General features: G+C 43.8%; 1 protein-coding gene across 1 annotated transcript in view; it reads left to right on the top strand.

Annotated features, from left to right (window-relative positions):
• Positions 1-14,668, top strand: part of smyd3 (SET and MYND domain containing 3) — a 193,234-nt gene that overhangs the window by 22,417 nt on the left and 156,149 nt on the right. The window contains exon 5 of the mRNA XM_036962694.1: positions 2,236-2,372. Coding sequence (XP_036818589.1) covers positions 2,236-2,372 — 137 coding nt within the window. The remainder of the gene's footprint in view (positions 1-2,235; positions 2,373-14,668) is intronic.

The following is a 14,668-nucleotide window of genomic DNA, read 5'->3' as shown; positions in this document are numbered from 1 at the left end:
GGCCTTTATGGTAGAGTGGACAGACGGAAGCCACTCCTCAGTAAAATGCACATGACAGCCCGTTTGCCAAAAGGCACCTAAAGGAACCAGTACATGAGAAACTTGTATTGTCTGGTCTGAATTAACCAAAATTGAACTCGTTGGCCTGAATGCCAAGCGTCATGTCTGGAGGAAACCTGGCACCATCTCTACGGTGAAGCATGGTGGTGGCAGCATCATGCTGTGGGGATGATTTTCAGCGGCAGGGACTGGGAGACTACAGGACAACAACCTGTTGACAACAACAGGACAACAACCCTAAGCACACAGCCAGACTTGAACTCGATCGAACATCTCTGGAGAGACCTGAAAATGGCTGTGCAGCAATGCTCCCCATCCAACCTGACAGAGCTTGAGAGGAACTGCAGAGAAGAATGGGAGAAACACCCACCAAATACAGGTGTGCCGAGCTTGTAGCGTCATACCCAAGAAGACTCGAGGCCGTAATCGCTGCCAAAGGTGCTTCAACAAAGTACAGAGTAAAGGGTCTGAATACTTATGGAAATGTGATATTTCAGTTTTGTATTTGTAATGCATTTCTACAAACCTGTTTTTGCTTTGACATTATGGTGTATTGTGTGCAGATTGATGAGTGAAAAAAAACAATTTAATCAGTTGTAGATGATATGGCTGTAATGTAACTAAATATGGAAAAAGTCAAGGGGTCTGATTACTTTCCGAAAGCACTTCAAGCATTTTCAGTAATGTCACGGTGACGGAGAGCACCCACGCAGCAATGGAGAGTCAGTTGGATTTCCTAATGGAGCGATTACTCTGGTACCACAGCGCTTTCATCACATATCGCTCCAGGGGGATGCACATCATCAAGAAAATGTTGACAAAGAATAAGAGAAAGAAATGTACGTAGAATGTTTGAGTAAATCCTAACGGTTGTCCCCTGGTTATGAAATGCACAGCCCTGATTGAAGACCTAGATGAGATCTGAGATGAGAAGATGGATGACAAATATAACGGCGTAACAGAGTATAGCTAGCCACATAGATAGCAGGCAGAGCAACACAGTACAATATGAAATCAATGGTCGCTTCGAAAACTCTTTGAGTGACTATTCATGTTCAGGAGATCTTAAGTATTCCAGGTTTTTTCCCCAGCACAGAATACCATATCTGAGGAGTATGACGTATGCTCCATTTCTCTTTTAGAGTACAAGTTTGTGAGAAGTTCCGAGTGTCATTTGTGTCGTGCATCTTGTCTTCTATGTAGAATCTCATGTGATATCCATAGCTGAAGTACATTTCATATAGGCCTGATTTTATGTGTGTTCTGTGTATTAAACTGTGATCAACGAACTGCAGCTCGTCAGTTTTGGGTTGTTGATCGCCTCATGTGTATATCATATATTCTTTGTGTATTTTATGTTTTCAAGTGTTCCAAAATATATGAGCGTTCAATTGTTTTATCCCAGACTGTAGAGTTTACAGTAGACTGGTGAGCCACGTATATTCATTTACCCACCACAAACAACACAGTAGCAGGGACTTAAACGTCACTGAACAGAAACCTGTTAGACCGGTGTTTCCCAACTCTGCTCCTTGAGAACCCCCAACAGCACTCATTTTTGTTGTAGCCTCTGACAAACTCACCTGATTCAACTCATTGAGGGCTTGATGATTAGTGTACAAGTTGAATCAGGTGTGCTTGTCTGGGGGCTACAATAAAAATGTGTGCTGTTGGGGGGTACTGGGGGTACTGGAGGTACTGGAGTTGGACCATAGAGAATAGTCAACAGACATTTTGATCGTTTCTGATGTGGGGATTGATTGTATTTATTTGACATTACTTCATTCTTTTCATGATAATGAGGCCCGCATAAGTATAAACATTTTGTAATATACTTCAACACATCACTATAGCACGGAATATTGATCTGCCCAATACATTGATCTTTTCTTGATATACTGTTGACACCATTCTGAATCAGGTCATATTTATTTCTGTAAATCAAGTGTCATTTGTAGTAGTTACTTATAGGATAGCCAATGTTGTGCGCACCTCTCTTTGTCTGTGTGGATCGTTACCGGTCTTCCTCTCAGCAACAAATATAGCGTAGATTTCTTTTTTTTTCTTCATACTTCATGTTGATTACTTAGCAGGAAATATGAATAATGCGAAAACAAAGACCGGCCGTGTCACTGTGCTCGTGAGGCTCCACTGACCGCTCTTTCTCCTATACAGACCTGTGTGACATGAGAGAGGAGAGGAGGGAGGGTCTGTCTCAGCTGAGCTCCATGCTCCAGCTCTACATCCAACAGGAAGTCCCCAACATCATGCAGGAACTACCTGCTGTGGACCCCCTCAGCCTGCTGGCCAAGGTAGATCACTGCAGCTGTGTGTTTGTGTGTGGCTTGCATGCATGCGAGACACAGACATAGAACGATGTGTTGTCCCAATGATGTGAAACAAGATGGAGTAGTGAAGAGGCAGGGCCCACACTATAGTACCCAGTCTCTCTCACTGCAGCCTGTTTCTCTGCGCTGTTGGTGGGCTGGTCATACCTTCACATATGTCTAAAAGATTCCCAGCAGGCCTGATGTGTAAATGGTGTGTGTTTGTAGACAGTAAAAGTGTGTTGTTCCTGGTATTCCTGATGATCTCAATGTGTTTCTCAGCATGAAACCGGACCTCACTCCTCCCAGGTCTTCAACCTGCAGCTGCTTTCCACTCATGTACTTCTCTAGGCTGTTTCTGTCTCTTAATCAGGTGTGTGTGTGTGTGTTGCATGAGTATACGTTTGTGTGTGAGATGAACTGTTATAAAAAGTAACAGCTGTTTTACATTACATGGCTAGCTAGCCTTCTGGGCCCATCTCTGTCTTTATAAACCATCTCACACCAAGACCTGGTTCTGATAACCATCACTGTTCAAATAGCAAACATAAACACGTGTGTGTGTGTGCGTCACTCGTGTGTCAGAGAGAGACAGATGCTCTCTAAAGTTAATCCTTCTGTGGAACTCCACATCTACATAATGCAAATCAGTCCAACTTTAGTCCAGATTCCCTGGACAGAGAAGGTGAGTTAAGGGGAGAGAGGAAGGGGGTGGGGTGGACAGACGGGGATGGACCGACGGACAATGAGACCGTCAGACTGCTGGACTGACAGACAGACAGGCAGACAAAAATAGCTGAATTACATTTTTAATATCAGACAGGATTCACACTGCCCCTGGGATAACACACATACACACCAACACACACACCTAGCTAGTCCCTTGGAAAGAAGGGCTCTCTTTAGTGATGAATGGGATGTGTTTCACTTTAATAAAAAAAAATGTGTCATGCGAATTGAGGCTGTTCTGAGAGCAAAAGGGGGTAAAAAACGCTATTAGGAAGGACAGTTTATTAGGTACATCTAGAACTGGGTCAGAACCCCTTTTACCTCCAGAACAGACTGAATTATTTGGTGCATGGAAACATTGCTCAATTGGTATCAAGGAGTCTAACGAGTAACAGGAAACCATTCCCCACTGCCACCAGCCTGTACTGTTGAGACCAGGCAGGATGGGGCCATGGGCCCAAATCCTGATTCTGCCATCAGCATGACCCAACTGGAATCGGGATTCGTCGGAGCAGGCAATGTTTTTCCACTCCTCAATTGTCCAGTGTTGGTGATTATGTGCCCACTGGAGCTGCTTCTTGTTTTTAGCTGATATGAGTGGAACCCGGTGTGGTCGTCTGCTGCAATAGCCCGTCCGCGGGCACGAGTTGTGTGTTCCGAGATAACGTTCTGCGCACCACTGTTTTTATTGCGTCGTTATTTTCCTGTTTGTGGCCCGCCTATTAGATTGCACGATTCTTGCCATTCTCCTTTTTTACCTCTCATCAATGAGCTGTTTTCGCCCACAGGACTGCTGCTGACTGGATGTTTTTTGTTTGTCGCACCATTCTCGGTAAACCATAGATACTGTCGTGCTTGAAAAGCCTAGGAGACCTGCCGTTTCTGAGATATTGGAACCGGCGCGCATGGCACCGACTATCATACCACGCTCAAAGCCGCTTAGGTCACTCATTTTGCCAATTCTATCGTTGAATCGAACAGTAACTGAATGCCTTGATGCCTGTCAGCCTGCTTTAACCATTTTCATGAACGGGGTGGTGTACCTAATAAACAGTCCACTAAGTATGATTAAAAAATAGAATATTACTAACACAGTAATTTGATTAATAAAATGTTTAATCAATCGTCTTCCTCAAATGGTCCGGAGAATGAAGGAAATTATGATGCACTCTTTGCGAGAGGGAGGGAATCTGATTTGATTGGTCCTCAACTCAAGGCTCAGACTCTTATTTTTAGGATAAAGTGAAGTTAGCCTGCCCCAGAGCAGGTTACATTCGAAGGATTCGTTACCATAGAAATTTACCTGGTGTCGTGACTTTACATTCATTAATTATTTAATCCACTAACGATGTTTAATTGTTATCCAATTGAAATTAATCATGTAACACTTAACTCATTAGGATTTGGGGCACCACGGAAGAGGTTGTTTTAAAGAGTCACCATCTGAATTAAACTCTAAGGTCTATTACATCGATAAACAGTCATCCTATAAATCTTATCATATCCTCATTCTGACAGTCATAGCCACATGCATCTGCAAAAACCACAGCATGATTTAGTACTGCACCAATTGGTTTTAATTATTTATTTACTAGCTAACTAAATAATAACACAGAATAAACATACAACCTTTACATGAGACAAAGGTCCCTAGCGGACTGACACTATGGCATTTTACCCAACGACATGGGGATTGAGAAAGGGACACGTATCGGGGATACATTCTGTAACTATTTTCACAATCATATAGTTTGCACACGAACCGCTGCCCATTGGAAATAAGAAATCATAAATGTATTTACGTGTGGGTGCTCTTGTCCGTTGTGTAGTCCTGAACAGAACTACAGAGTTCACTCTTCCATTCGCTCCTGAAGCTGCTTATTTGAAGATAAGCCAGTCGTGATGATGGTTCCAGTGCGGTGAGGAGAGTAGTGTACTGCGATGATTTGAGACTCGTAGTAGGATGGGATGGTTTGAAGAGTTTGAGGTACCAGCGATTGTCTGAGAGGGGAGTTTTACGCCTCTTCCTCCTCGTGTTGATAGTCAGGATTTAGACCACGTCTTTCCTGTTCTAAAGAAAGGTGAGTTTATTTCTTCACCTCATGTTGAGGTTCAAAGTTCCAACCATTTCAGACATGTAGCTATTGCGGCACACTTTTCTGGTCTAAAGTTAATTTCGTTACCAAGGCTTTTTATGCACACTGGCCAAAGAGGACGTCTCCTTCCGTCTAACACGTTTTCTGACCTCACTCGGGGCGTGGCAACTTAATGTGCAAAGGATATGATTGGAAGTTCTCTTATGACTCCTAAAATCACATTAATATCATAACAAAAAATTTTCAGCATTTTTTCATATCCTATGCACAACGCATTGGATGGAAACTTGACAGGTAAAGGGGGTATCCTTTTCAATTTAGTATTTTGTCCATACAGTTTTTAATGACATCACCAAATTTAAAAACAATGTGACATCAGATTTCTATAACTCCCCACTGACCATTCAGGACATTCTTTGTTAGAATTATTGTTCCATTATCTACTTTTTTGGACATTATAGCTTTGGGTGGGCAAAAGTCTGGAGACAAGACATTCCTTTAGGCAATATCGGAGCGTAGAGCGAGAGTCCTCTCCTGCTTAATTACGACCGGGTGAGGTGTCAAAATCCACACACCAGGTCTCTCCTCCCCTCTGCGGGTGAGAGAAGGTCTGGTTACTGTCAGCCATTGCCAAACTGATCTGACCCAATGTGATCCTCACAAGACAGCCATGACACTGGCTAAAAGGTGATCCACTTTTGTGTCAACGGGTATTCCGAGTTGAACTCAGAATTTACCAAAGCTAGCTCGTCAAACTCCTCTATCCCGTGTCGTAATACGCCCCTCTGATTTGTATGTTTTTGTACACAGTTAGTGTGTTGTTCCTGGTATTCCTGATGATCTCGTTGTGTTTCTCAGCATGAAACCGGAACTCACTCCTCCCAGGTCTTCAACTTGCAGCTGCTCTCCACTCATGTACTTCTCTAGTCAGGTGTGTGTGTGTGTGTGTGTGTATGTGTTGTGTGTGTGTGTGTTTTTTTGTTGTGTGTGTGAGTGAGCGCATTTAAATGAATGTCTTGTTTAAATTCTTTATTTACAGTTGCGTGATTTGTTAGAATTTTGTGTGTTATCCCAGACTAGAATTGGAACCAGAGAGGAGGTTAGTTAAGGTGATGGTCTTGTCAGGGACGCACAAACAACTGTTGTGTGAATGTACATTTGTGTGTGTGTGTGTGTGTGTGTGTGTGAGAGAGATGAACTGTTATAAAAAGCAACAGCTGTTTTACATTACATGGCTAGCTAGCCTCCTGGGCCCATCTCTGTCTTTATAAACCATCTCACACCAAGACCTGGTTCTGATAACCATCACTGTTCAAATAGCAAACATAAACTGTGTGTGTCAGAGAGAGACAAAGACGCTCTCTACAGTGAGTCCTTCTGTGGAACTCCACATCCTATAGTACATAATGCAAAAGGGAGAGCGGTACAGACCGACAGGCGGACAGAACTGGTCTGATTAGGCTGAGGCGTCATGGAAGGAAGGTATAATCTCCATTACAAATGAGTGAGTGGGCTGTTTCTCCACTTAGTGTAGTCTCTTCCCCGAACGAATAGTTCAATATCAAACAGGATTCACACCGGCCCTGGGATAACACATGCACACACTCTGGGATAAGTGGGTGTTTTGTGTGTGTTTTCACTATTATTGTATTTATTTATTCGTTATTAAGTCAAAATTATCCTCGGCCTTGACTGGTGTGGAGGAGGAATTCCCAATTAGTGTGGGATAGAAAAAGTGTCTGTGGAGATGAGAACTGGAAAACCCTGATTTTTAAACAGGAATGCTCCGATGGGACCTCTAACATTCCGAGGGAGGAAAAGAGCGATGGAGAGAGGAGTATCGATTCGTTTAATTAAAGTTGCGGAGCGAGGGTTGGTTGTCACCCTGGAGAAAGGGAGCGGGAGAGAAGGAGATTGTATGTGTGAGAGAGTTATTGAAACAGAATACTCCTCATGCATTCATGAGCACAGATAGAATATATTCTTCTGTAAGGTTCTGTTACTGTTGGAATCTTTCAGCTCTTGTTTGACTTGCTTGGTTTCTTTTAGTTTCTGAAGAATAACTGAGTAAATTACCCTATGCAATGGGGTGCTGACTGGATGAACATACAGCTCAGACTTATTTTGGTTTTGGTCAATAACTGATATCTCATACTTGGCGAGGGTGAACCAGAGATGGATGGAGAGAGCGATGAAGTGGCAGACAGAAAATGACAGGTCTGTATCCATCTACCCCGGGAGTAAAAGAGAGCTGGAGAGTCGGGGAGAGAGACCACCCACTCAGATGTGTGTGTGTGTGTATGTGCGCGTGGTGTCTGGCCTTTTGCACTTTGCCCTTTGAACATACGTGTGACATATGTTGGCATCAGGTCTGAGACACTCCTCCTCATCACTCACTCCCTTTCACTTTTCCCTCCTTTCATCTCTCTCTTCCCCCAGGCTGAATATTGCTTTTGGTCATTCAATAATAATATTGTGTGTGGGTGTGGCTGCCTGAGGGAGGGCCAGTGCAGACACACTCATAATTACCCTTGAGGTCATTGAGGTCAATGGCCATACGGCAGACCACCAAAATCATATACTGGTATAGACACATAGCACACACAGTATTCCTGATAATCCCATTATGGGAACGTGGAGTTGACAGTGGGAGAGAACCACAGCACCTGGGAATGATGGCTGTTGGATGGAATACTACACTGTTTCAGCTCCATGGAATTACCACTAATTCTCATAGTTTATTATGGTTTGTCCAGTATTCCATGGCAGTGTTTCTTAACCTTTTTTTATTCCAGGGACTGCCATGGTCTTTTCTGGGCAAGGAACAGGCAAGCTATGGCCCTTCCTCCTTGGGTTTATATTACATCTAACACTATAGATCCAATTAAACGAGTGTCAGGCTTCTGACTATCTCAGGGACCGCTCAGCATTATCCTAGGGACCGGTAGTGGCCCCGGACCGCAGGCTGAGCAACACTGCTCCCTGGCCTCCCTGTCAATTGATCCCAGGTGCTAGGTAGCACCTCGGTATAGGGAGGGAAACTTCACCTGATAGTAGCTGAATGTAACATGAATGCAATACACCATCATATTATTATGTAGTTGTAGCCAATGCTAGGCTTATGACCATGATAATTCACTGATATTAAATCCTCTCTATGAAGAGACACTGAAAACGTTCAAGAGAGCTGAGGGCCGTAGGTAGTAGTTTGCACATACACACACACACACACACACACACACACACACATCGGGACCAAGGCGATGTGCATTGTTCCACAGTGACTTCCTGTGGGAGAGGAAATTATGCACCTCCGCTGTCCCATCAACCTCTCCTTCTCGCCCCACTGACCTAGCGCGCGCACGCACACACACACACACACACACACACACAAATCTATGTAGGAATGAATTAAGACTATATACGTATATGAATGAGCAATGTCAGAGCGGAACGGACTAAGATTACTGGAGAAGTATAGAGAACAGTATATACATATGAGATGAGTAATGCCAGATATGTAAACATTTTTAAGTGACTAAGATAACGTAGAATAGTATAGAATACAGTATTAACATATGAGATGAGTAATGCCAGATGTAAACATTATTAAGTGACTAAGATAACGTAGAATAGTATAGAATACAGTATATACATATGAGCTGAGTAATGCCAGATGTAAACATTATTAAAGTGACTAGTGTTCCATTCCTTAAAGTGTCCAGTGATTTCTAGTCTATACCTATAGGCAGCAACCTCTAATGTGCTAGTGATGGCTGTTTAACAGTCTGATGGCCTTGAGATAGAAGCTGTTTTTCAGTCTCTCGGTCCCAGCATTGATGCACCTGTACTGACCTCGCCTTCTGGATGATAGCGGGGTGAACAGGCAATGGCTTGGGTGGTTGATGTCCTTGATGATCTTTTTGGCCTTTCTGTGACTTTGGGTGCTGTAGGTGTCCAGGAGGGCGGGTAGTTTGCCCCCGGTAATGCGTTGGGCAGACTGCACCACCCTCTGGAGACCCCTGCGGTTGCGTGCGGTGCAGTTGCCATACCAGGCCGTGATACAGCCCGACGGGATGCTTTTAATTGTGCATCTGTAAAAATCTGTGAGGGTTTTAGGTGACAAGCCACATTTCTTTAGCCTCCTGAGGTTGAAGAGGCATGACATCAGTGTTACGGTGACCTTGTACTAGTAACCTATATCTCTGTGGTTTCACATGTATTGTAATGCAGCCTGCCATTCTCTATGCCACTAACAGGGGGCACTGTGTTCTCAGGTATGAGCCCACTCTCTTGTTTTAACTCTCTTCTCTCTCTCCCCCCATTTGTCTCTTTTTCTCTCTCTCCTGCTGGAATGGGTAGAGTAGATGAATAATGCATAGGTGGATGGGGCAAGAGGGAAGGAGGGCTAAGAAAACATGTTTTAAAGATATGATTAGGTACCATGTTTTTGGAATGTTCCGTGTATAGGCACTTTATATGAGCTGAAGGTGTGTGTGTGTGTGGGTGGGTGGTAGAAGGCTCTGGTGAAAGGCTAGTGGGTTTTAGCTGTAAAATGCCCCATTTAAGATTCCACTCAGTTGCAGAGAGCCTTATTTGGTGTGTTTGTGTGTGTGAGCACTAGTTAATCATTCTTCATCTTAACAATACTACCTTCCCTTACCCATGTCCTACTGCCCATTTAAAATTAAGCCTCATCATTGTAATGTTCAGTGCCTTGCAAAAGTATTCATCCCCCTTGGCGTCCTATTTTGTTGCTTTACAACCTGCAATTTGAATGGATTTTTATTTGGATTTCATGTAATGGACATGCATAAAATAGTCCAAATTGGTGAAGTGAAATTTTTTAAAATACGTTTAAAAAAAGAAAAAAAAAAGAAAAAAAACAGAAAAGTGATACGTGCATATGCATTCACCCCCTTTGCTATGAAGCCCCTAAATAAGTTCTGGTGCCACCGCATACCTTCAGAAGTTACATAATTAGTTAGATTGCACACAGGTGGACTTTATTTAAGTGTCACATGATCTGTCAAATGATCTCAGTATACATACACCTGTTCTGAAAGGCCCCAGAGTCTGTAAGACCACTAAGCAAGGGGCACCATCAAGCAAGCGGCACCATGAAGACCAAGGAGCTCTCCAAACAGGTCAGGGACAAAGTTGTGGAGAAGTACAGATCAGGGTTGGGCTATACAAAAATATTCAAAACTTTTTTTGAAATCCGTTATTCAAACATTTAAAGAATATGGCACCACAACAAACCTGCCAAGAGAGGGCCACCCACCAAAACTCACGGACCAGGCACGGGGGGGCATTAATCAGAGACGACAAAGAGACCAAAGTTAACCCTGAAGGAGCTGCATCAAGGAAAATGCTATGTCTGGCGCAAACCCAACACCTCTCATCACCCCGAGAATACCCATCCCCACAGTGAAGCATGGTGGTGGCAGCATCATGCTGTGGGGATGTTTTTCATCGGCAGGGACTGAGAAACTGGTCAGAATGATGGATGGCGCTAAATACAGGGAAATTATTGAGGGAAACCTGTTTCAGTCTTCCAGAGATTTGAGACTGGGATGTAGGTTCACCTTCCAGCAGGACAATGACCCTAAGCATACTGCTAAAGCAACACTTGAGTGGTTTAAGGGGAAACATTTAAATGTCTTGGAATGGCACAGTCAAAGCCCAGACCTCAATCCAATTGAGAATCTGTGGTATAACTTAAAGATTGCAGTACACCAGCGGAACCCATCCAATTTGAAGGAGATGGAGCAGTTTTGCCTTGAAGAATGGGCAAAAATCCCAGTGGCTAGATGTGCCAAGCTTATAGAGACATACTCCAAGAGACTTGCAGCGTTAATTGCTGCAAAAGGTGACTCTACAAAGTATTGACTTTGGTTGAGTAGTTACGCATGCTGACGTTGGCCAGTCTGCGTGGCTGTATTTTAGAGGCCCCCATAATGGTGGTGTAGATAATTTTTTGTTTTGCCTTTTTAAGCAAATTTCCTGGAATTGTACAAATTTCTCCATGGAGCTGAGAGATTTATTAGCAGTTTTAATGCTAATTTACTGCAATTCTATACATTTTTCCATGGCTAATGGTGTTCTTTTGCTCAAACATAATAACAAAATCAAAACTGCTAAATTCAATATTTTGTGAATTTTCAATTCTCTGTGACTGTCTAGTTTTTATATTTGATTGATTGTTAGTTCTCACAGTTTAGTCAGTTAGGAAAGCTAAGGCTAGCTTTTTCAAACAGAATTTGCATCCTGTAGCACTAATTCCAGAAAGTTTTGGGACACTAAAGACCATGGAGAATAAAAGCACCACCTCCCAGCTGCCCACTGCACTGAGGCTAAGAAACACTATCACCACCAATAAACCTACGATAATCGATAATTTAAAAAATTATAAGGCTGACCATGCTTTCCACCTGGCTACCCTTACCCCGTCCAACAGCAAACTTGCCCCCCCCCCGGCTTCTCCTTCATTCATCCAAATCCAAAAAGCGGATGTTCTGAAAGAGCTGCGAAATCTGGATCCCTACAAATCAGATGGGCTAGACAATCTGGACCCTCTCTTTCTAAAAGTATCTGCTGAAATTGTTGCAACCCCTATTACTAGCCTGTTCAACCTCTATCGCCTGAGATCCCCAAAGATTGGAAAGCTGCCGCGGTCATCTCCCTCTTCAAAGGGGGAAACACTCTAGACCGTACCTTCTCCACTATGCAATCTGGTTTCCGAGCTGGTCATGGGTGCACCTCAGCCACGCTCAAGGTCCTAAACAATATCATAACCGCCATCGATGAAAGACTGTGGAGCTGTCTTCATCGACCTGGCCAATGCTTTCGACTCAATCACCACATTCTTATTGGCAGACTCAATAGCTTTGGTTTCTCAAATGACTGCCTCGCCTGGTTCACAAAATACTTCTCAGATCAAGTTCAGTGTGTTAAATCGGAGGGCCTGTTGTCTCTGGACCTCTGGCAGTCTCTATGTGGGTGCCACAGGGTTCAATTCTCGGACCGACTCTTTTCTCTGTATGTCAATGATGTCAGTCTTGCTGCTGATGATTCTCTGTTCCACCTCTACGCAGACGACACCATTCTGTATACTTCTGGCCCTTCTTTGGACACCTTGTTAAATAACCTCCAGACGAGCTTCAATGCTGTACAACACTCCTTCTGTGGCCTCCAACTGTTTTTAAATGTAGTAAAACTAAATGCATGCTTTTCATCCGACTGCTGCCCGCACCTGCCTGCCCGACTATCACTACTCTGGATGGTTCTGACTTAGAATATGTGGACAACTACAAATACCTAGGTGTCTGGTGAGACTGTAAACTCTCCTTCCAGACTCACATTAAGCATCTCCAATTCAAAATTTAATTTAGAATCGGCTTCCTATTTTGCAACAAAGCCTAATTCACTCATGCTGCCAAACATACCATCGTAAAACTGACTATCCTACCGATCCTTGACTTCGGCGATGTCATTTACAAAATAGCCTCCAACACTCTACTCAGCATACTGGAGTCAGTCTATCACAGTGCCATCCGTTTTGTCACCAAAGCCCCATATACTGCCCACCACTGCGGCCTGTATGCTCTCGTTGACTGGCCCTCACTACATATTCGTCGCCAAACCCACTGGCTCCAGGTCATCTATAAGTCTCTGCTAGGTAAAGCCCCGCCTTATCTCAACTCCCTGGGCACCGTAGCAACATCCACCCATAGCATACGCTCCAGCAGGTATATTTCACTGGTCATGCCCAAAGCCAATTCCTCCTTTGGCCGGTTTTCCTTCCAGTTCTCTGCTGCCAATGACTGGAACGAATTATCACTGAAGCTGGAGACTTATATCTCCCTCACTAACTTTAAGCATCAGCTGTCAGAGCAGCTTGCCGATCATTGCACCTGTAGACAGCACATCTGTAAATAGCCCACCCATCTACCTCATCCCCATATCGTTATTTATTTTTTGCTCCTTTCTCTACTTGCAGATTCATCTTCTGCACATCTATCACTCCAGTGTTAATGCTAAATTGTAATTATTTTGCCTCTATGGCCTATTTATTGCCTTACCTCCCTCTCTTCTACATTTGCACACACTGTACATAGTTTTTTCTATTGTGTTATTGACTGTACGTTTGTTATGTGTAACTCTTTTGCTTTTGTCGCACTGCTTTCCTTTATATTGGCCAGGTCACAGTTGTAAATGAGAACTTGTTCTCAACTGGCAAAGTTTATAAAAAATATATGTGCACTATATATAAAAAAAGTATGGACACCCCTTCGAAGTTAGTAGATTTGTCTAGTTCAGCCATACCCTTTGCTGACAGTTGTATACAATTGTGCAGACAGCCATGCAATCTCCATAGACAAACATTGCCAGTAGAATGGGCTTACTGAAGAGCTCAGTGACATTTCCAACGAGGCAGATCGTCAAATGTATGCCCTGCTAGAGCTGCCCCGGTCAACTGTAAGGGCTATTATTGTGGAGTGGAAACGTCTGGATGTGACAATGGCTCAGCCACGCAGTGGTAGGCTACACAAACTAACAGAACGGGACCACTGAAGTGCTTAGAGGGTAAAACTCATCTGTCCTCTGTTGCATCACTCACTACCGAGTTCCTAACTTCCTCTGGAAGCAACGGCAGCACAAGAACTGTTTGTCGAGAGCTTCATGAAATGGGTTTCCATGGCTGAACAGCTGCAAACAAGAATAAGATCACCATGCACAATGGCAAGCGTCGGCTGGAGTGGTGTAAAGCTCGCCGCCATTGGACTCTGGAGCAGTTGAAACGTGTTCTCTGGAGTGATGAATCACACTTCACCATCCGTCAGTCCGACAGACGCATTTGGATTTGGCGGATGCCAGGAGAACGCTACCTGCCCGATTTGCATCATGGTAACTGTACATTTTGATGGAGGATGTCTGGGGCTGTTTTTCATGGTTTGGGTTAGGCCCCTTCGTTCCAGTGAAGGGAAATCTTAACGATCGAGCATACAGAGCATACAAAGCTCAATAATAAGCTAAAGACCCTGGGACTAGACATCTCCCTCTGCAACTGGATCCTGGACTGCCTGATGGCCCGCCCCCAGGTGGTAAGGGTAGGTAACAACACATCCGAAAACATTTGGCATGGGTCCTCAGGTCCTCAAAAGGTTCTACAGCTGCACCATCGAGAGCATCCTGACTAGTTGCATCACTGCCTGGTATGGCAGCAGCTGCTCGGCTTCTGACAAGTTTACTTTTGGCCAAGTAGTGAATGTCCTCTATCTTTTCTACACACTTCCTATCTGTTTTTAGTTGTTTAAGTTTACATTGATAGCGTTCTTCCATCCCGAAAAGTACAAATAAAACAATTGGGGACCTGGGCTTCCCCAAAAAACGTGTATGCAGTCCACCCAAGGATTTCAATGGCAGTGTGTGTGGGTGTGTGTCCAGGCAGAT

The sequence above is a fragment of the Oncorhynchus mykiss genome, chromosome 25 (assembly GCF_013265735.2).
Source record: "Oncorhynchus mykiss isolate Arlee chromosome 25, USDA_OmykA_1.1, whole genome shotgun sequence".
Lineage (NCBI taxonomy): Eukaryota > Metazoa > Chordata > Actinopteri > Salmoniformes > Salmonidae > Oncorhynchus > Oncorhynchus mykiss.
The sequence above is the reverse complement of the archived record's forward strand: the minus strand, read 5'-3'. Positions and strand labels throughout refer to the sequence as shown.